The sequence below is a fragment of the Drosophila rhopaloa genome, unplaced genomic scaffold (genome assembly GCF_018152115.1).
Source record: "Drosophila rhopaloa isolate 14029-0021.01 unplaced genomic scaffold, ASM1815211v1 contig_69, whole genome shotgun sequence".
Lineage (NCBI taxonomy): Eukaryota > Metazoa > Arthropoda > Insecta > Diptera > Drosophilidae > Drosophila > Drosophila rhopaloa.
Genome location: NW_025335166.1, coordinates 327,187 through 349,157, shown reverse-complemented (window position 1 = coordinate 349,157; position 21,971 = coordinate 327,187). Strand labels below are relative to the sequence as shown.

Sequence of the window (21,971 nt, the reverse complement as noted above, 5' to 3'; positions counted from 1 at the left end):
AGCATTTCAAATAATACGTGAATAACAAGTAATTAAAGCTGATAGTTAATTAAAGAAACAAAGTAAATAAAGAAAAACAAATTAAGAGAGTATAAAATAATGACCAAGAGTGCAAGGATTCTGTTGGTGAATCAGCATTATTGAGTTTTAAAGTACGCTTTCTGAGATTCCCTAAAAACCCTAAAACTGTTCCTTGATCGATATGAAAAATCAAAACATAAATAAAAGGCATTCAATCGGCTTACAATTTTGGGATAAAACTTTTCGTACATACAATTTATATTATAACAAGAAAGGAAAGCTAACTTCGGGCGCAGCCGAAGTTGATATACCCTTGCAGAATATTCTGTAAATTATATTCTCCAAAATTATAACCCATAGAAAATCCTAACTTCCTAACTTTAAAAACACCAAAGTTATGGCATTTCCGATCGTTCAGTTATATGGTAGCTATAGAATATACACTCACCCTTTGTGCACGCAGTATATAAGTCGGAACGGCCGGGATCGGCCGACTATATCATAAAGCCGCCATTTAACTGATTGATCGGAAATGCCATAGCTTTGGTGTTTTTTAAGTTAGGAAGTTGGGACTCTCTTATGGAAGCATCATATGAATAATTTTGGCAATCAATCCGACATACCAAATTTCATTCTCATGAAATTCGGTAGGTCAGATTGATTGGCCAAAAATAAAACCTATAGAAAATCTCAACTTCCTAACTTTACAAACACCAAAGTTATGGCATTTCCGATCGTTCAGTTATATGACAGCTATAGGATATAGTCGTCCGATCCCGGCCGTTCCGACTTATATACTGCGTGCAAAGGAAAGAAGGGTGTGTGCAAAGTTTCAATTCGATATCTTTAAAACTGAGAGACTAGTTCGCGTAGAAACAGACAGACGGACAGACAGACGGACAGACAGACGGACAGACAGACGAACAGACAGACGGACAGACGGACATGGCTATTTCAACTCAGGAGGTGATCCTGATCAAGAATATATATACTTTATAGGGTCGGAGATGTCTCCTTCACTGCGTTGCACACTTTTGACCAAAATTATAATACCCTCTGCAAGGGTATAATAATTTTGGAGAATATAATTTGCAGAATATTCTGCAAGGGTATTTCAACTTCGGCTCCGCCCGAAGTTAGCTTTCCTTTCTTGTTTTTTTTTTTTTTTCCGACCTTTTTTTGATCCAAGAAACACTTTGCAATGGCAACACAATTTAGTTATGTTACAGTAATATAAGTATAAACATTATTTTTAACATAACAACCCGCTTTTGGTTTTCCGCTGGCAAAGAAGCGTGACCAATGGAGTACTCGAACTTCGAAAAATCTATATTTCCAAAGGAAGGTGGTAGAAGGACCGCCAAGAAACGAAAGGTTGAGGAATCACCAGCGACGAAACTTCCTGCAGCAACAAAAACAAAACACTCCCATTCCCATATTTGCGTACTGTAAAGTACGGAGCTTAGCAGTATCTCTCCAGAAGATGCTGCTAAAGTCGAGCAGGAGATTTGTATTGCCAAAATACTTGCTAATGTCGATCCCTGCCGTTCAAATATTCTTTTAGGTTGTTGCGAACTTCCCTACTGAAATCCTGGGGGCAACTTCATCGGCAGGGTCGCCAGTCGGTCAGCACAGAGCTTGGTATATCCTGCATCACGCAAGTTGCTGAACATTATAAAATTATGCAAGGCCCAACAGAACCTTGCATTGGTTGCATAGCAAAGTACGTTGTACAGCCATCCACCTTGCGCTGAGAATACCAAAAGCGTTCTCAATGCAAAGACAAGCACGAGCACAAGGATGCAGATCCTTGCCACTATACGGCTTCATAATGCGCTTATGAAGGGGGAATGCATCATCACCGACAATGTTATATGAAGTTCAATACCCGTTTATCAAATTGTATCCCGAAAGGGCAGCTCGTCTAATAGGAGCTGTTCGCCAAAATCACTGCGGAAGAAGGCATTCATGTCTCCTTGCTACCAAAAGCCCGGACATCAATGTAGGTGAGGCGATAGTGAGCTTCGAAAATTAACATAAATTATTATATTCTATTGGCAACTAAAAAGTACTTACCTTTTAATTGTAAAAAAGATACAGGTACTGGGCGGGCCCTTATCGCAATATACTTCTCCAATACAGTTCGAAAAGTTTCTCTCAGGTCTCCAGTGCCAAGAAATCTAAATAAAAAGAAATATTTAAATACATTGTTATCCAAAAATAAACACATATATTCTAATTACTCTGAGACGAAGGCCAACTTGGCTTTTATAGGTACAGCATCTGAGCGAGTCTTTCGTTTCGAGACAAGATATTGCTCCACCTACCAAAAAAACGTTCTAAGGTTTTTATCTTTTGGCAATACTTTTCCTCTATTGCCACAATACAAGCCGCCATGCCAACAACCAATTTACCGCTTGCGTCCTTTGTGCTCAACATCTTATGTTAAATTTCTTAGATTATTTAGTTTTCTTTTTAAAGCCTCAAACTTAGATCGATAAACGAGTTTGTAAGCATTAAAACTTGAATTTCCCTCATAGTAGACGAACGGATATCGACGTTGTAAGTACTAGGCTTTTAGCCTAATACAGCATGATAATAACTGTAGAACTTCGGTAGACCTTTTCGTTTTAGACAACTCAATTTAACAATTAATTACAAGGATAACGCGATAGATTTCAACCGTTTAAACACATGAACACTTAGTACACACCACCATTCTTTGAATTCATGTGAGGTTTTGGTTAATGTTTAATAGAATATTTAATTAAGGTTTAGGATAATTGATTACAGCTTCTTCGAATACAGTGTCTAGAGGTTATGCTTCGTCTTCGGCTTCCTTTATAAAACTCTCCGCTCGTCTTTCAGTTGCTTCATCTCGTCGCCTCGTCCTTTTGCTCTCGTCGTCGTCTTTGTCTCGTTATTTTCGCAATCCTTTTTAGGTTTTCTTTTTGCTGCTAAACTTATCGTTACCGTTTCGTTACTTTTAAAATAAAGTTGTTCGTTACTTTTCAAATAAAACAGTTCGTTACTTTTCAAATAGAAAGTGTACATCAAACACACAATTCCCACATTCGTATTACAAAATTTTCTTGGAACGCTTTCAAACCTTTTTTTATTGCACTTTAATTTCAATAGCTCGAGGCTTCATTTTAAACAGCTGGCTTAACATCTGTTATCTTAACAGAAGCGATTTCTTTAGGAAGTCCTGAAACGTAACATGGCAAATTGGTCTTTGTTTAATGCAACCTAAAACAACATTTTTGGATTTAACGACTTTTCAAAAAAGGGTTTGGGCAAACGAAGGGCTTTTATGGGATGTAAAAGCAATAGTTATTGGTTGAAATAAGTTACTGTATATTAAACAGACAAACTTGCATTTCTCCAACCTTCTAATATTCTGACAATATCAAAACGGCATTTATTAATCCTTTCAAATTTTTGCTTTAATATTAATTTCTGCTATTAAATAAATTGGTTTTTTAAACAAGTTGCAAGTATCGCATGTTGAACTGTTTAAGAAGTTTAAACGTTGATTATTTGGCATATCCTTAGCACTATTAAAGAAATAAGTAAATGGCATTCACATGAATTTCTAATATATCTTAGACGCTAAACATATCTCTTAGGTATTTAAATTATATAATACGCTTAAATTTTTACTCTATTCTGCAGACCCTATTTTGAATTCCGATTTATTTGATTTCACCAGCTGGTACATTATCACCTCTAATTTGTATGACGTTTCCCGATAAGTAATCTAGTTACCGTTACCGCCCTAAGCCGCGTATTTTTGGATTTGAACACAAAGTGTCCTAAACAATAGTGTCTCATTATTTATTAAAATTTTTCGACTATCGAAGAGAACGCTTTTGCCCAACTTAAGGCCCAATTTTGAACGATCGAGAAAGGTTTGAGAAACAACAGCCTGCAGCTGCATCCAAAACATTTTTCAACAAGGAAGATGATTGCAAGGTGTAGCACATCCTATCCTAATATCCCTAAAAGTAAGAAGTGCAATCCACTGGATTAATAAATTTATTAATTGCAATTTAGGTGATCTTTTTATTCATACATAAATAATAAAATGCGAATAGAGCGTTCATGGCTTAAAATAATTGATTTATTATTATTTAATCGATGTAAAATCTTCTTTGTCAATAAAACAATTTTGTTGTTTAGGATATGCAACCGACAGCTTAAAAATCGAATAAATTCAAGAAGACTGACCTAAGAACCAGGAAAACTCAACCTAAATTAAATTGATTCCCAAACCTTTGAAAACATATGTCCAAAACAAGAAAGAAAAGCTAACTTCGGGCGGAGCCGAAATTGATATACCCTTGCAGAATATTCTGTAAATTATATTCTCCAAAACTATTCATTTGATGCATTCTTAATACTCATAAAAAATCCCAACTTTCTAACTTTAAAAACACCAAAGTTATGGCATTTCCAATCGTTCAGTTATATGGCAGCTATAGGATATAGTCGGCCGATCCTTATGAAATTTGGTAGGTCGGACTGATTGGCCAAAAATACACAAAAAACACATGGAAAATACCAACTTCCTAACTTTACAAACACCAAAGTTATGGCATTTCCGATCAATCAGTTATATGGCCGATCCCGGTCGTTCCGACTTATATACTGCGTGCAAAGGAAATAAGGGTGTGTGCAAAGTTTCAATTCGATATCTTTAAAACTGAGAGACTAGTTCGCGTAGAAACAGAAAGACGGACAGACAGACGGACAGACAGACGGACAGACAGACGGACAGACAGACGGACAGACAGACGGACAGACAGACGGACATGCTTATATCAACTCAGGAGGTGATCCTGATCAAGAATATATATACTTTATAGGGTCGGAGATGTCTCCTTCACTGCGTTGCACACTTTTGACCAAAATTATAATACCCTCTGCAAGGGTATAAAAATGTAGTTTTGCACGAAATTCGACAGTCTAGCTCAATATAATCAAGAGCTGGTACCTAGATTTAAATGCTATCATATTCGTTTGATAGCAAAAGGATATGGTAGTAAAATTGTACGGAGCATAACATTAAAAAATAGTGCAAGCCTCTGGAAAAAAAATGTTTAAATCTTACAAAAGTATTACATTTGCTGTTTTAGTCAGCGGGACTCTAAAAAGTCTTCATAGGACTTCGGTTTTTCGTATATTCTCCATCACATTTCAGAACTCCAAAAATAATAACATTAATTTTGGGTATAGTATAACGAGCTAAAAATGTCAAAGGAAGTTAAAGCCTCTTTAACGGACATGTATGTCCGAATAAGCATGTCCACTAAGCAACCATTCCGAAGTGTTTTCCTTTTTATACCCTTGCAGAGGGTATTATAATTTCAGTCAAAAGTTTGCAACGCAGTGAAGGAGACATTTCCGACCCTATAAAGTATATATATTCTTGATCAGCATCACCAGGAGAGTCGATCTAGCCATGTCCGTCTGTCCGTCTGTCCGTCCGTTTCTACGCAAACTAGTCCCTCAGTTTTAAAACTATCTGCTTGAAACTTTCCCAAAAGTTGTCTTTCTATTGCAGGTAGTATATAAGTCGGAACGAGCCGGATCGGGCGACTATATCATATAGCTGCCATATAACTGAACGATCGGAAAAGCCATAACGTTGGTGTTTTTAAAGTTAGGAAGTTGGGATTTTCTATGAGTTTTATTTTTGGCCAATTAATCCGACCTACCGACTTTCATAAGGATCAGACGACTATATCCTATAGCCGCCATATAACTGATTGATCGGAAATGCCATAACTTTGGTGTTTGTAAAGTTAGGAAGTTGGGATTTTCTATGGGTTTTATTTTTGGCCAATCAATCCGACCTACCAAATTTCATAAGGATCGGCTGACTATATCCTATAGCTGCCATATAACTGAACGATTGGAAATGCCATAACTTTGGTGTTTTTAAAGTTAGGAAGTTGGGACTTTTTATGAGTATTAAGAATACATCATATGAATAATTTTGAAGAATATAATTTACAGAATATTCTGCAAGGGTATATCAACTTCGGCTACGTCCGAAGTTAGCTTTCCTTTCTTGTTTTCTATAGATTGTCTTGTACGCGACCTTTCTATTTCGTGGTGACAGTTTACCCAACTCAAGGTCTGCAGACGAGATTTCAACGTACTTGCATAGCAATTAGACTACTTTTTCGTGAATGAGTACCCCTTGAACTTAAAATGGGAACTGCTCGGGGAGCACTCAAATTGCGAACCGACTTCTTGAGAGATTTTAGATTCTCGAATTGAGGTCTAGCGTACTCATAATCCGTACATCGACCAAAAATGTTATTCCTTTTTTTCTTGTAATTTGAAGATACTAACATACAAACCTTTTTGTTAAAAGCTTTAATTGATAAATGAGCCCGGGACCTTATGCACTAAGGACCTAACCTATTGTCCATGTACCCTTTTGCTTGCCAATGACCAAGGGAGACAGAATTTTTTTAACCACAATATATTAAATAGTTGCCATTAGGGCAATTTTACATTTATGGTTTATCATTTAGTTTAGTTTACTTTCAATTTAAAATTTTTGGTAAATTTATCATTTAGTTTCGGTTTCCGATTTTTTCAAAAAACCATTAAAAAGAACAAAATTATCGGGATTGAGGTTAACCAAGAAGAGCCGCACACTGCGGTGAAAGTTTATATTCCCTTGCACCTGTTACAAAAATTAAACATTCTCTAAGCCGACTTTATTTCAATTTTGATATATATGTGTTTTAAAACAGTGAAACAGTCGATATTTGCGATAGTTTTTTCGATCGATCCTATGGCAGCTATTGTCTGATTTTTATAAAATTAAAAAAGTAATTCTGAAACTGTACACTACTATATCTCGGAGCATATCCGTATATATCTTTTAATATATAAAATTTTACATTTTAATTTCTCATTTTAAAAATTTTATTTATTTTTTGATTTTCTTATGGGAGCTTTATAATATAGATGACCGATGATAATGTAATTTAAACCGTAATTCCATATTATTTAAATACTACCAAATCCCAAAGAACAAAAAAAAAATTTTAACCAACACAGTTATCCTTTTTATACCCTTGCAGAGGGTATTATAATTTTAGTAAAAAGTGTGCAACGCAGTGAAGGAGACATCTCCGACCATATAAAGAATATATATTCTTGATCAGGATCGCCTCCTGAGTTGATATAAGCATGTCCGTCTGTTGTAAAGATGTCGAATTGAAACTTTGCACACACCCTTCTTTCCGTTGCACGCAGTTTATAAGTCGGAACGGCCGGGGTCGGCCGGGATCGGCCGGGATCGACCGACTATAGCCTATAGCTGCCATTAAAAGGGTTTAATTATTTTAGTTATTTATAAACTAATAACATTTGTATAAAACTCAACATCTTCGTTTAATAGAGATTGAATTAAATATTTGACCACAGAAATATTATTTTTGGTTTTAAGAAAATTTATTTCGTACTTTAAGCAATTTTATTTCTTGTTTTCGAGAAAGAATTGACGAATATTGTTTCAGGAAATATTATATTGTTTTAAAGGCGGTTTCCTAAGCAAATATTTCTTCCTTTGAGAAAATATATTTCTTGTTTTCAAGAAAGATATCACTATTTATTTAAGAAAATAATTTTGTTTAAACAAAAGTGACTAACCATTGGCAAAAATTAAAGCCGAAAGATGCTATAATTCTTAAATTAAATTTTTTAATTGTGCTTACGGAAGATAGAAACGGCACGTTCCAACTTCTATACTAACTACAATAAAATCCATTTGTCTATATGGTAGATAAGTTTCCGTAGAAACGGACAGAAGATTGCCGCTACATGCGGATTTTAATGGTTAAGTTGTGGTTTTTATGATTGTTGCCACAGTATTTGATGGCATTAATCAACTTAGCTCGATTACCAACATCAACTCGATTAAATAACTTAGCCTCGGTCTTAGTCTTTAAGGTAGACATCAGTTATGAGTTTTAAGTGTTCCGAATTGATTTGGTTACGCTTTTAGTTGTTGGTTGTCCTTTTTTTTCGTCTTGCGTCCTCCCCGTTAGCGAAAAACACTCTTGCTTTTCAAAAGACTAACTGTCAAACTATTTCGAAATCTTTAAACCAACGTCATAAACGTCGACATCATTAAAATATCACAAAGTTCCCAGCCACCCGCAAATGCACTCTAGCCTCCGGCTGTCAATTCGCCCGACCATTCAGCATTCCAACATCAAGCCACCCACCCACTAGTCATCGCAGGAGCATTTTCAGTAGAAAATGTGCAGAAATTTCGCGCACTTCCGTTACATTTCGCATCCTTTTCGACTGTTTATTTTTCGGCGGCGCTTCCTCTAGACAAACCGCAACGGAAGCACCGCCGTGCACTTCTCCTTACCGTTTTTTCCCTCCCGGTTTAAGGCACTTTCCCCGTACCATTCCCCGCTTGCCCTTGCCAAGGCCCAAAGTAAAAAGCGAATGACACAAATTGGCCGCCTTAAAGAAATAAAGAAAAGTGCTGTTTATAAAGATTTGATTTTATGAAAATAGGTTCTCCCAGGCTAGCCCCTTCTGCTGCCCGCCCACTCCAATTTCCATTAAAAGGTTGAAAACGTTAACATTTGTACCGAAGTTTGTTAAACGTAATAAGCGACAATCGACAAATAAATCTTTATAAATCCCTAAACCTTATTCGATTGGTTTGCTAAGGCTCATATCGCAGCCATTAAATGTATTTGTGGCATTTGTTTCGAGGGCTAATTAAGTGCGGCATTAACAGAAGCGCTGCTGGATGTGGGAATGTGGGAGCATTGCTGGGTTCCAAATTAATGAGCCGGAACAAGATGGCCAGAGGCGTTGGCTATCACTGCTGAATTAAAGTTCAATTGACCAGAGCGGGCAGAGGTAATTAATTTCGCCCCTAATCGCCGTCACGGCCGGATGTGGAGGGGTCCGTCTTCTTCGTGCCCGTGTTCTGATCTAAATCCTCCTCAGAGTCGTCAGAGTCGTAGGGGTCTTCGTTGAACTCCACGTCCTTGAAGTGCGTCACCATGACGATCAACCCCAGGAGGAGAAACAGGGACACGATGATGTTGTCCCTTGCCACGTCCATCTCGACAGTCCACAGGTACTCGGTGAGCTTCGTGGTGCACCCGGGGCAGTTCTGCTCCCGGCAGCAGGAGCCACTGGCCCAAGTGCGGTTGGACGAGGCCGTCTGGTAGTCGACCACGCTGGTCTTGCCGCAGCATCCGAACTCCACCTCGACCTTGCCCAGGCTGTCCCCTATCCACATCTGGAGCACCAGCATCTGGACGAAGAACTCAAACCTGCGGCGGTACATGAAGCGAGTCACCGCGATGCTGGATGTGTACAGCAGCACCACGCAGCCCACCAGCATGTACCCCGCGAACTTAAAGATGCTCGGCCGCCGGGCCATGCGGATTCCGAGGATCGCGTTCAGGACGTAGACCACCATCGTCAGGCCGCGCACCCAGAAGAGCCAGGGGCGCAAGGCCACCGGGTAGAGGCGCAGGCCGGGAAACATGACCGTCTTCAGGTAGAGGTGGCTGAACACGTCCAGCAGGAAGATCAGCCCCACCACCACCAGCACCACGTTAATCTGCAGCACGCAGTCGTGCGACACGCGACACCAGCGGCACGGATTAGCCATCTCGCAGGCGAGGCTCCAGTGGATAAAAGCGGCGAGCAGCGGAAAATTCGAGTTCCTATTTATTTGCTTTGAAGTGAAGCGAGCTCGGGCTCCTGTCGCTCTGAAGTTGCCCCCCCGGCCCTGCTGTTGATTCCAGCGTGCCCTGCTCGGGTGGGTAGTATCAACATTTGGCTAGCTGCCCCTTGCCCTCCCACCGGCTTTTGCCAGTCAGACTTGTTGCCATGGCCTCAAGTGCAAATGAGTTTGCTTCCCCGAAAACGAAATTCCGCACCTGTTGCGGGTGGGCCTTCTATTGGGGGACGGGGTCGGGGGAAGGACGAGCACGGGGACGAAACCGCAATAAAAACAGACCGAAGAAATCAAATATTTGTGAGGCGGCTTGAGTCAACCGTGTGCTGATTGCTCATGTACTCATGTACTGTGGGGCCGAATAGGTAACTGATGGACATCGGATCTTCTGTACGCGTTACTTTCGACTCTTGTGATATATTTAAGTGCTGACAAGTGCGCAGAGTTCAAAAACTACACATAGCCTTCATCATCTCTCAGAATATTTGAGTGAAAATTATTAGAAGGGATGCTTTTTTATTGATTACTCAATAAGTAAGACACGGCCCAGTTCCGATATTATGCCTTGTAGCGCATTGGCTAAGCGACTGATAAATTGACTGATACCAATATAGCTTCGGAAAGACGAGTCTTGAGGGTATCTAAAATTCCGGACTTGCCTCACGTATCTATGTGCTGAATCGCTTTGAAGTTGAAGCCACACTTCGTTGTCACTTGCCTGAGCGCTCGGCTGATGAAAAAATAATGCCGCTGTGGCGTACATTATCTTGTGGCTTACAATTTCACTCCAGTGACTTGCCGCTGTTTACGCAATGACGGCCGTTGGGTGGATTGGCTTTTCCGTGGAAATGGCGGAATTGCCATTCTGGTGTTGCTTGCTGGAAAAATTGCAAATAAATTCGCGCTTGACTTGGGGCCAAATGCTCGACATAATCACTGGTGGCACTAGCTAAAGTGATTCAGTGCAAACTCGTACTGCTGTTTGTTTTCAGTTTTACCCTGCGATTTCAGCTGCTGCCCATTGACTTATTACTAATTTACACTGTGTTATTGAGTCATTAAATTTTTTACATAGGTTTAACATAATGTCATAGATGTAAAAAGGAGAGTTTAAGTTGAGTTTGGATGCAATTCATTTGAATTTTTGAAATTTGAAAAGTTTTATCGTTTGCATATTTTTTTATATTTGTTTCATATTTTCCATAACAAAAAACAGCTTGCCCAACCTCTTAAAAATAGTTATTTCAAAGAAAACTTTCCCAAAGGTTGTGTTTCTATTGCATGTATACTATAAATCGGAATGAATATATATCAATTGAATATCATCGTTTGGCAAAGATGAGCTCATTATGCTTGGGGTCATATTTGTATTTTGGCTTATTATCGACAATTAGGCCAAGTTTGTCCGCACTTTGCCTCAAAGTTGTTTTGAGAATGGAGAAATATTGCTCAGCATTCATTGTGTTTTCAATAAACGCAAGCTCTCCCACTCCCTTGCAGCTAATGCATCTCCAAAATAAAACGCAGAAAGGTTAACTGTTGTTTTAACTTCAAAAATATGTTTTCATTTATTTATTCTAGCAAGGAACTTCTTAATTAAACAATAAAAACTAAAAATACTGCCTTTTTCAATGTCACAGCTTATTTGACCCAGTTCATCAAATTAATTATAAAAAATTGCAAAAAAAATATTTTCTTAACTTTTAGTATTTGGTATGTCCGCCCTTTTGGTCCACAACCGACTTAAGTCGATTGGGAATAGATTCGACCAATTTTTTTGAGGTTCCTGGGGTGATTTTAGCCCATTCTTCGAGCAAAGCCGTTTTCAAGTCATTTTTATTGGAAATATTGCGTTCCCGAATTTTTGAGTCCCGCAAAGCCCACAAATTCTCAATAACATTAAAATCGGGTGACTGAGCTGGAGATTTCATTATATTGGGACAATTATATCCCAGCCAATATTGAATAATACCCTACTTATGCTTTGGGTCATTGTCTTGGTAGAACCGAAAACCCTGTTTTATTCCCAATTTCTCAGCACTTTGGAGTAAATTATCCTAAAGGATATTAAGATAAACATTTTTATTCATTATGCTTTCAATAAATTTTAGGTTTCCGACTCCTGCTGCGGACTTACAGGCCCAAACCATAACGTGTCCGCCGTCATGCTTAACGGTGGGTTTTAGATGTTTGACCTGCAGCTCTGTATTGGCTTTACGCCATAGCTAAGAACGTCCTCGGACCAAATATATTAAATTTTGACTCATCAGCGAAAATGACGTAATATTTTTGGGTCTAAATGTATGGCGTATAGCTCCAGGCATCTTAAATAATTTATAAAGTAGCTTTTTGATACGTGTGCAGAAGGAATTCGAAATTAAATGAAAAGAAATGCAAAGAACAAAGGAGAATTGAAAACCAAAGTGAGTAGAGTTTCTTGACAGTGTTAAAAATGTGTACTCATATTTTTTTGCTTACAAATTTTCACATACTCATTAAACATTTGCGTTATTTTTGCATGCAAAGACAAACAAAAATTTGTTTTCTGTGTGTAATAGGATTCTTGACATATTATAGATATTGTTTTTGCCGCGCACCTGTTCATAACCTTTAGATTTTTTTTTTTTCTTCGTGCATTTTTGCCAGTGTACTATAGTGCTGCCAACTTTTGAACAAAAAGCTGTTTTTAACTGGAGAGAAAGAAAAAAAGATGAAAATATTCAGAAAAAAGCCCAAACAATATATTTTTTTAAAATCTTTTTTAATATTGTTATTTATAAGATATTTAGCAAGTCATCTAATTCGTCGCGACTATCATTAGTGTCGCTATCGTACGATATGTTTGTTCCGATCATGCGAAGATAATTTAATGATACTACGAAGTAGTCATCATTTTTCCAGTCTTCGTAAACCATATCTGTATATTAAAATAAAATATATAAGAATCGGATTAATCTTTTTACTTAAAATAAAATATTACCTTATGCTTAGAATGCTGTCAGTCGTGCTTTCGCTCATTGAGTTTCTTAGCTTGGATTTTTACCAAGCTAAGCTGGCTAAATACGCGCTCAATCTCGGCGTTGGACCATGGCAACGATAGCATTTGCATAGCGACAGACGACAGTTCAAGGAATCTGCGGTTGCCACCTGAGTCCTTGTAGGTGGAAACTGCAATAGACTCTTTTCTTGTCAGTGTCATCCCTGCGAGGCCATGCTTTGAATACGTCGCTTTTTAAAAAACGTGGAAAAAAGCCAACTGCTTTTAAAAAATCCAGAATTCACGCAATTCCCAATTTTTCCCGCATTACGACTTTGGAAAAAGCCGGATTTGACGGGAAAAAAGCTAAATTTGCAGCACTGTATATGAGAGCCATTCAGTCCATCACGGTACTGATCGAACTGTACTTTGTTTTTGTTTTGTTAAGCCTAATTTTCAGATCGACAAACAATCGAACTAAGCGTGCTACGGTCGTACTGGGTTTGTTGACAAACAGTTAAAATTTAAATTTGGCATTTGCGGGAAAGAGCCTTTAAATAATATTATCAACTATGACAATTCTGCCGCTGTACAAAGAATTTAAAAAACAATACAATTTAAATTGCACAGTTGTTTTTTTTTTTTAATTAACTGATAATTATTTGCTAATTTAAAGTTAATAGCTGCACTTTTATTGTGTTTTTTCGTACATTTATGACCTAAGAAACACTTTGCTCTGACAAGAGGCACCCCAGATACTAATAATGTTATTTTGCACTCACATGTAAACTCCGGCAATCGACTTTTGCTGGTTTTTTGATTTTTCTCCCTGCATTTTTATACCCTTGCAGAGGGTATTATAATTTTGGTCAAAAGTGTGCAACGCAGTGAAGGAGACATCTCCGACCCTATAAAGTATATATATTCTTGATCAGGATCACCTCCTGAGTTGAAATAGCCATGTCCGTCTGTCCGTCTGTCTGTTTCTACGCAAACTAGTCTCTCAGTTTTAAAGCTATCGAGTTGAAACTTTGAACACAGCCTTCTTTCCTTTGCACGCAACGGCCGGGATCGGCCGACTATATCCTATAGCTGCCATATAACTGATTGATCGGAAATGCCATAACTTTGGTGTTTGTAAAGTTAGGAAGTTGCAATTTTCTATGTGTTTTATATTTGGCCAATCAATCCGACCTGCCAAATTTCATAAGGATCGGCCGACTATATCCTATAGCCGCCATATAACTGATTGATCTGAAATGCCATAACTTTGGTGTTTGTTAAGTTAGGAAGTTGGGATTTTCTATGGGTTTTATTTTTGGCCAATAAATCCGACCTACCAAAGTTCATAAGGATCGGCCGACTATATCCTATAGCTGCCATATAACTGATTGATCGAAAATGCCATAACTTTGGTGTTTTTAAAGTTAGGAAGTTGGGACTTTTTATAAGTATTAAGAATGCATCATATGAATAATTTTGAAGCATATAATTTACAGAGTATTCTGCAAGGGTATATCAACTTCGGCTCCGCCCGAAGTTAGCTTTCCTTTCTTGTTAAAATGTTCAGTAAGAAGCGCACGCCAAAAGATTAAATTTTTTTATTCTTTTCGCTAGGTTTCACCAAAAGTTCATTTCAGGTGGTTGGCAATGCGATGTAATTTTCTGGTATTTTTTCGTCAATCAGCTGGGCTTGTTGACAAGCAGTTAAGCCTAGTATCCAGATCGACGAAAACCGTACGCCAGTCAGAGAGCGAGAGGCAAACAGCTGGCGTTCACTTTTCGTCAGGCCTTTTTCACGTCGGTCCACAGATCGACGAAAAAATACCAGAAAATTCCATAGCGTTGCCAGTCTGCGGAAATGAACTTTGGGTGAACCCTAGCGAAAAGATTACAAAATTTAATCTTTTGGCGTGCGCTTCTCACTGAACATTATAAGAAATGGAGGGAAAAACTCACAAAAGTCGATTGCAGGTGTTTACATGTGAGGACAAAATAACATTAATACTATCTGGGGTGCCTCTTGTCAGAGCAAAATGTTTTTTAGGTCCAGAATGTACGAAAAAACACAATAAAAGTGCAGCTATGAACTTTAAATTAGCAAATAATTATCAGTAAATTAAAAAAAACAACTGTTAAATTTAAATTGTATTGTTTTTCAATTTCTTTGTACAGCGGCAGACTCGTCTAGTCAAGGTATTTGATAATATCTTTTAAAGGCTCTTTCCCGCAAATACGATATTTGAATTTTAACTGCTTGTCAACAAACCCAGCTGATTGACAGTACGACCGTAGCACGCTTAAATCTGATGAACTATCAAAAATTTGGTCACTATAGCTCCCATAGGAACAATAGGGTAAAAATCGGTTCAAATTTGTAATTTTTCAGAATATTTCGCGCAGTGTATAAGCTATTGACATACATTTTTCCAAGTCTTATTTGATCATGGTAAAAGCGCTTGCCGATCGGACGTCTATATCTTATAGCTTCCGTGGTAAAAATGATTAAAGGCAGCGAAAATATCCCTTTTTTCTATATTTATATGACGTTTTTGCAGTATAAAAGCTATTGACATAAAACTATGCAAATCTAATTTATTTATGTATGTATACCTTATTCTTTTCGCTACTTTTTCAATTTTAGCAATTTCGGCAAAGTCTGCAAGGGTATTAGAACTTCAAATTGCCGAAGTTAGCTTTTGTCCTCGTTATTACTGATAGTTTCTATAACTTTTTTTTTTGACTTATAGCTTCTAAGTAAACATGAAGATTGGGGTTGTTACCTTCAATGTTTAACGTAGATGTTAGCAACTGACGCCTCCTTGAAGAATTTACGTAAATTGCCGTTTAATGTGTTTTGAGAAAGCTTATCATCCAAAAACAAGTATACATTATGATGTTTATTAAAATGGCAGTATAAAAAGAAAAAATATAATAAAATTCAAAATAGCTTATAAATAACTTAATTCTACTAATTTTATGTGGTAATGACCTAATATTTTGTTGTGTAGGCTTTTTTGGCTATTACAGCTGGCATGGATTCCATCAATTTCTCGCACTATGGTGTCAACGACAACATTTGTTGGCCAAAACCTATTTTTGAAAAATCGTTAAAACCAATAATTTTATTTTAGGGTGCATTAAAGGGTTACACCACTGTATAATTTTCAAAAAATCGATTTTTTTTTGTCTTTAAAAATAGTTTAGAATACGAAGAAAAAAAATTAGGCTGAAAAAAAATTGCCGAATTGCTCCGGGAGAGCGCCCGGTATGATGATATGACATGTCAAAACTTTAAACGCGTATTTCTCGAAAACAAGTTTTTGGAATTGGCAAGTTACGCCGGTAACTTGAACAATTTTCAAAATTTTCACTTGAAATTTTGACCACATCTTCAGAACGCAAATACGCAGAGGAACTCGTGCGGATTTTCTGATAAATAAATTACGCGAATTGTAACCAAGAAAAAACTGCCCTTTTTTCATGTGAAATTTCGACTGTTTTTTTTTCAAACCTTCGCCAAAGTCACAAGAATCACTTTTTTCCGTACGTGTTTCTCTAGCTATACTAATGTAGATCACCAGGATTATTTCTTTTTATGCTGCGTGCAACGGAGGCCTTCCTAATAAACGCATCTCAGGGGGCCGGCCATATCACCGCCATTTTGAATTAAAAACAAGAAAGGAAAGCTAACTTCGGGCGGAGCCGAAGTTGATATACCCTTGCAGAATATTCTATAAATTATATTCTCCAAAATTATTCATAAGATGCATTCTTAATACTCATAAAAAATCCCAACTTCCTAACTTTACAAACACCAAAGTTATGACATTTCGAATCGTTCAGTTATATGGCAGCTATAAGATATAGTCGCCCGATCCGGCTCGTTCCGACTTATATACTATACAATAGAAAGACAACTTTTGGGAAAGTTTCAAGCAGATAGCTTTAAAACTGAGGGACTAGTTTGCGTAGAAACGGACGGACGGGCGGACAGACATGGCTAGATCGTGATGCTGATTCAAGAATATAACAAGAGAACGCTAAGTCGAGTCCCGACTATCAGATACCCGTTACCAGGTAAAGGGAGGCAGGAGATGGAGATAGAAACTTGATCACGCATAACTTTTTAACGAATGGTCCGATTTGAAAAATTTCTTCACATTTCGATAGGTATTGATAAACACAATAAAACTGCATTTTTACTTTTCCGAAATATTTAAATTTTTAAAATCGTATATAAGCGATTGTGGGCGTTAAAGGGGCGTGGCACCTTTTGAAACAAACTTGCGCTGCGTAGGAACTCCTAGAATCTGCATGCAAAATGCCAATCTTCTAGCTTTATAGTTTCCGAGATCTCAGCGTTCATACGGACAACAGACAACAGACAGACAGACGGACAACAGACGGACAGACGGACAGACGGAATATATAACTTTATAGGGTCGGAAACGCTTCCTTCTAGCTGTTACATACTTTCACGAATACAATATACCCTTTTACTCTACGAGTAACGGGTATAAATACTTTATAGGGTCGGAAATGTCTCCTTCACTGCGTTACAAACTTTAGACTGAAATTATAATACCGTCTGCAAGGGTATACAAATGGTAGTGTGTACTATGTGTTTGTGCGTCTAAACGGTTGAATTCTAACGTGTTCACCCAAAGTTCATTTCAGCAGACTGGCAGCGCTAAGAAATTTTCTTGTATTTTTTCGTCGATCTGAGTACCGAGGTGAAAAAAACCTGACGAAAAGTGTACGCCAACTGTTTGCCTCTCGCTCTCTCTCATGACAGGCGGACAGTTTTCGTTGATCTGAGTACTAGGCTTAAGGGGGTATATACCTTTTTCATTTTCAAAAAATCGAAAAATTTTTTTTTGCTTTATCTGAAAGAACAACTTTTTGAGAATATTTCCCAAAATTTTCATAGAGATTTGAGCAGTAGAAAAAAAGTTACAGCGCTCCTAGCCGCGCGCCTCGTCCCCGCCCAAACCCAAACTTGAAACTTTAAACGCGAATATCTCGAAATGGTTTTTTTTAAAAATGACTTTGCGGTGATATGGATTGTCGAAAAACTACTAAACCGATTTTCTTCAAATTTTTTTTTAAATGTTCGTAATGAATTTTATTAGTACTTGAACGATCGTTTTTTCATGTAAAAATTTTTATTTCGCCGAAATAGATAGTTTTGTAAGAATTTTTGCGTCCAAAAACGTCATTTTTTGCATTAAACGTTCCCGTGTGAACAAAAAAAAAAAAAAAATTTTAAGAACGTTCGTTCAAGTACAGGATACTTCTTTCAACTTATGAAATATTTTTATTTTTTCGGTATCAGTTGACCCATTCGTCCTGGGGAATTATCACCGCAAGGCTCTTTAAAAAAAAGGCGTTTAAGGAAAACAGCCACACCTTAAAAACTATTAAATATTTTTTCAAAAATTTTTGCATAAACATTGTCAACAATCTAAACTTTCAGAAAATATAATCATTCATTTAATATAAACAATAGTTACATACATAAAAAAATCCAAACTTTCCTATTTTTTTGACAAAAAAAGGTATATACCCCCTTAAAGTAGTTTTTCACTTCCTATATTATCTTTATACAATCCAAATCGAGAAACGGAATTGCATTGCGACGCAAGAAGCGAAGTGGCAACAAAGACCAACTAGTTTCAGTAATTCACTGTCAATTAATTCACGACGTCAATCTTCAGCTTCAAAAAACGCAAAATAGGGATAGTATTATAGTAAAATTGAAAGAACATTTAAAACTTGGAAATGTGAAAAACTTTATTTTGAACGATGGAATCTATATATATATATAAATGGTTCAAAAAATGTACGCCATCGCAAAACAAGAGAACGGCTGGGCCGATTTGGCTCAAATTTTTTCAGTTGTTTGTAATTACCAGAAGAAGGTTAATACATAAGAAACCTGCCGGAAAAGTCGCTATCGGCTCAAGAGATGTATTCATTGTTGTACATAAAACTGTTTAAACAGCAGTTTTTGGAAATAATGCCTTCATTATTGTACATACATAAAACTGTAAAACATCGAGTCAACGAAACATTGCCAAAGTTTTAATTTAAAATAATGCATGCTTTTAGATCAAGACTTGGACGGCGTTCACGCAATGCGATACATTCTCAGAATGTCCGTAATAATCGAACGCAAGAGGTACGTGCAGAAATAAATGCATCGGCACGTGCCCGAATTGCACAGCTTCGCGCTGCACAAAGACCACCTCAAGCCCGACAAAATCTGAGTAGAAGAAGACCAGCCGCAAATGAAAACTTGAATCGCGCTGCATTCGCAAAACACCCTACAAAGATCATAGCTGCGTTGTTATTGGTTCATTTTTTTATCGTATGTCAGCATTACAATGCACTGAAGTTTTGATTGGAAACCACCGGCTTATGCTGTGCAGGTGTCAAAATTAAATTGCCCGTTTCGGCTCATCCACTAGAGCCATTGTATTTGCTATTATATGGAAATTCAGCCCAATCAAACAGTTTCCTAAAGCATGCACAAAAATATAACGGATGCTTTAAAATGACGTCGTTTGGAGCCGAGGTTGTTAATCAACCAGGCTACAATCCCAGTTATAAGGTAATGGGGTCTCTTTATTATCAAAACAACTCTCATATTTTTCAAAATTGCATCCCAACATTCAGATTCAAGGGCAAATTCAAATTCGAGCGGGCGCTTTGTTATCACCACCAAACAAAGATCATAAATTCCTTCAGATCTACTTCATTGGTGATTCGGAAGATGAACTAAATCAGCGTTGTGCAATTTTCACTGCAACCCAACGTGAAGTTATACAACAATTGCAAAATATTCTGCATGAGCGTAATGCATTGGTCAGATTGTTCAAAACCGCATTGGATACAATGCATTCTGGCGACCACAAAATCATTATCAGCCCAAATGCCCACTGGAAGCCATGCAAGACAATTTAATGCTCCCACTATTAATGAAGTCGCAGTGGTGATTGTTGGAGAGAATGTGGAATCACGCGATATTGTTCTCAAGCGTCGGGATGATGGCCAATTGCAGGGAGTTTATGAGACTCATCGGTCATACGAGGTGTGTTCAAAAAGTAAGGTGACTTTTCAAATTTCGCGGGCAACATATTTTCGATTATCGATTTTTTTGTTTTGTTATATTGGTACACTCTTCCCTAACATCTGTACCAAGTTTCAATGGAACATCCTCTTTTGTTTGGTTGTGAGAGGCGTAAAGTTACAAGTTATTTTGCGAGCTCGGCGATTTTTTGCTATCGAAAAATATGGATCAAAGGATTTGCATCAAATTTTGTGTAAAAAATAAAATTAAGTGCTCTGAAACACTTGAAATGTTGACAGTGGCATACGGTGAAACTGTTCTGAGTAAAAAAAATGTGTACAAGTGGTACAAACTCTTCCAAGATGGCCGGGAAGATGCCAATGACCAGCCTCGCTCTGGACGCTCAAGCACGTCAACAACTGATGAAAACGTTCAAGCAGTGACGAAAATTGTTTTGGAAAATCGTCGAATCACTATCAGAGAAGTTGCTGAAGATGTCGGTATATCGCTTGGCTCGTGCCATGAAATTTTTTCAAACGTTTTGGGTATGAGTCGTGTGTCAGCGAAGTTTGTTCCGAAATTGCTGAATTTTGACCAAAAGAACCGTCCCATGAGCATCGCTCAAGAGCTGTTGAATGACGTCAACGACGACCCAGATTTACTCAAAAGGGTCATAACTGGTGACGAATCATGGGTATATGGTTATGATATCGAAACCAAAGCCCAATCGTCCCAATGGAAGAGCCCAGGCGAGCCAAGACCGAAAAAAGCAAAAAATCGCCGAGCTCGCAAAATAACTTGTAACTTTACGCCTCTCACAACCAAACAAAAGAGGATGTTCCATTGAAACTTGGTACAGATGTTAGGGAAGAGTGTACCAATATAACAAAACAAAAAAATCGATAATCGAAAATATGTTGCCCGCGAAATTTGAAAAGTCACCTTTTTTTTGAACACACCTCGTATGATGCACTTCAATACCCGTTGATGTTCTGTCGTGGAGAAGATGGGTATCACTTCAACATAAAGATTGTCACTCCAACGACAGGTTTGTTTACAAGTCATCACTTCTTTTTGATTCTACAACTAAGTTTGAATTCAAATTTTAGGAGATGAAACGAATAAGAAGGTCAGCTCTATGAATTTTTATGCGTATCGATTGATGATTCGACTAGATGTTGACAATCATCTGTTGAGATACCGCCGTTTGTTTCAACAGTACTGTGTCGACATGTACGTCAAAGTAGAAACGGAGCGTCTTAATTTCATTCGTTTCAATCAGTCGAAGTTGCGCTCAGACGAGTACATCCACTTGCGTGACGCCATCGCTACTGAAGGACACGCGGCCAACATCGGTTGTTTGACCATTCTGATAACATGCGATGACATATGTCCGTAATTACGGACGCCCAGATTTATTCATCACGTTCACATGCAATCCGAAATGGCCCGAAATTACGAATCTGTTGCTTCCAGGACAAACATCAAACATCGACCCGACATCACTGCACGAGTATTCAAGCAAAAGATCACAGTACTTATGAATAACATCGTTAAGCAGAAGGTTTTTGGCGCAGTTCGTTGTTGGATGTACTCGGTTGAGTGGCACATGCGCACATTCTGCTTTGGATGTTCGACAAGATCCGACCAGATCAAATTGATTCGATTATTTCAGCCGAAATATAAGATAAACAAACTGATCCCGAGCTGCATTCCATTGTGACAACGAGCATGATCCATGGCCCTTGCGGAGTCCACAACCCAGAATCAGTATGCATGGATAACGGAAACTGCACTAAACGATTTCCCCGTCCGTTGACGGCTGAAACAATCAGTGGACACGATGGATATCCATTGTATAGGCGTCGTTCTCCAGATGACAACGGCAAATGGATCGAAGTAATGGAGAAACGTAACGAAAAAAACGTAACAGTAATCGTGGATAACCGCTGGATCGTTCCATATTGCCCGCTTTTGTCGAAAACGTTCTCAACGAATTGCAATGTTGAGTACTGCAACTCTATCAAATCCATCAAATATGTGAACAGAGGGAGCGACATGGCGGTGTTTGGCATTGCTGATCCGAATGCAAACGATGAGGTGACGAAATTTTAACTTGGACGCTACGTTAGTTATAACGAGGCCATTTG

General features: G+C 38.0%; 1 protein-coding gene across 1 annotated transcript; it reads right to left on the bottom strand.

Moving 5' to 3' along the window:
- Positions 1-8,726: 8,726 nt before the first annotated feature.
- Positions 8,727-9,781, bottom strand: LOC108047760. The gene has a single exon (XM_017128111.2). It carries the CDS (start codon positions 9,698-9,700, stop codon positions 8,951-8,953), a length of 750 nt encoding a protein of 249 aa, XP_016983600.2. The 5' UTR covers positions 9,701-9,781; the 3' UTR covers positions 8,727-8,950.
- Positions 9,782-21,971: the final 12,190 nt, after the last annotated feature.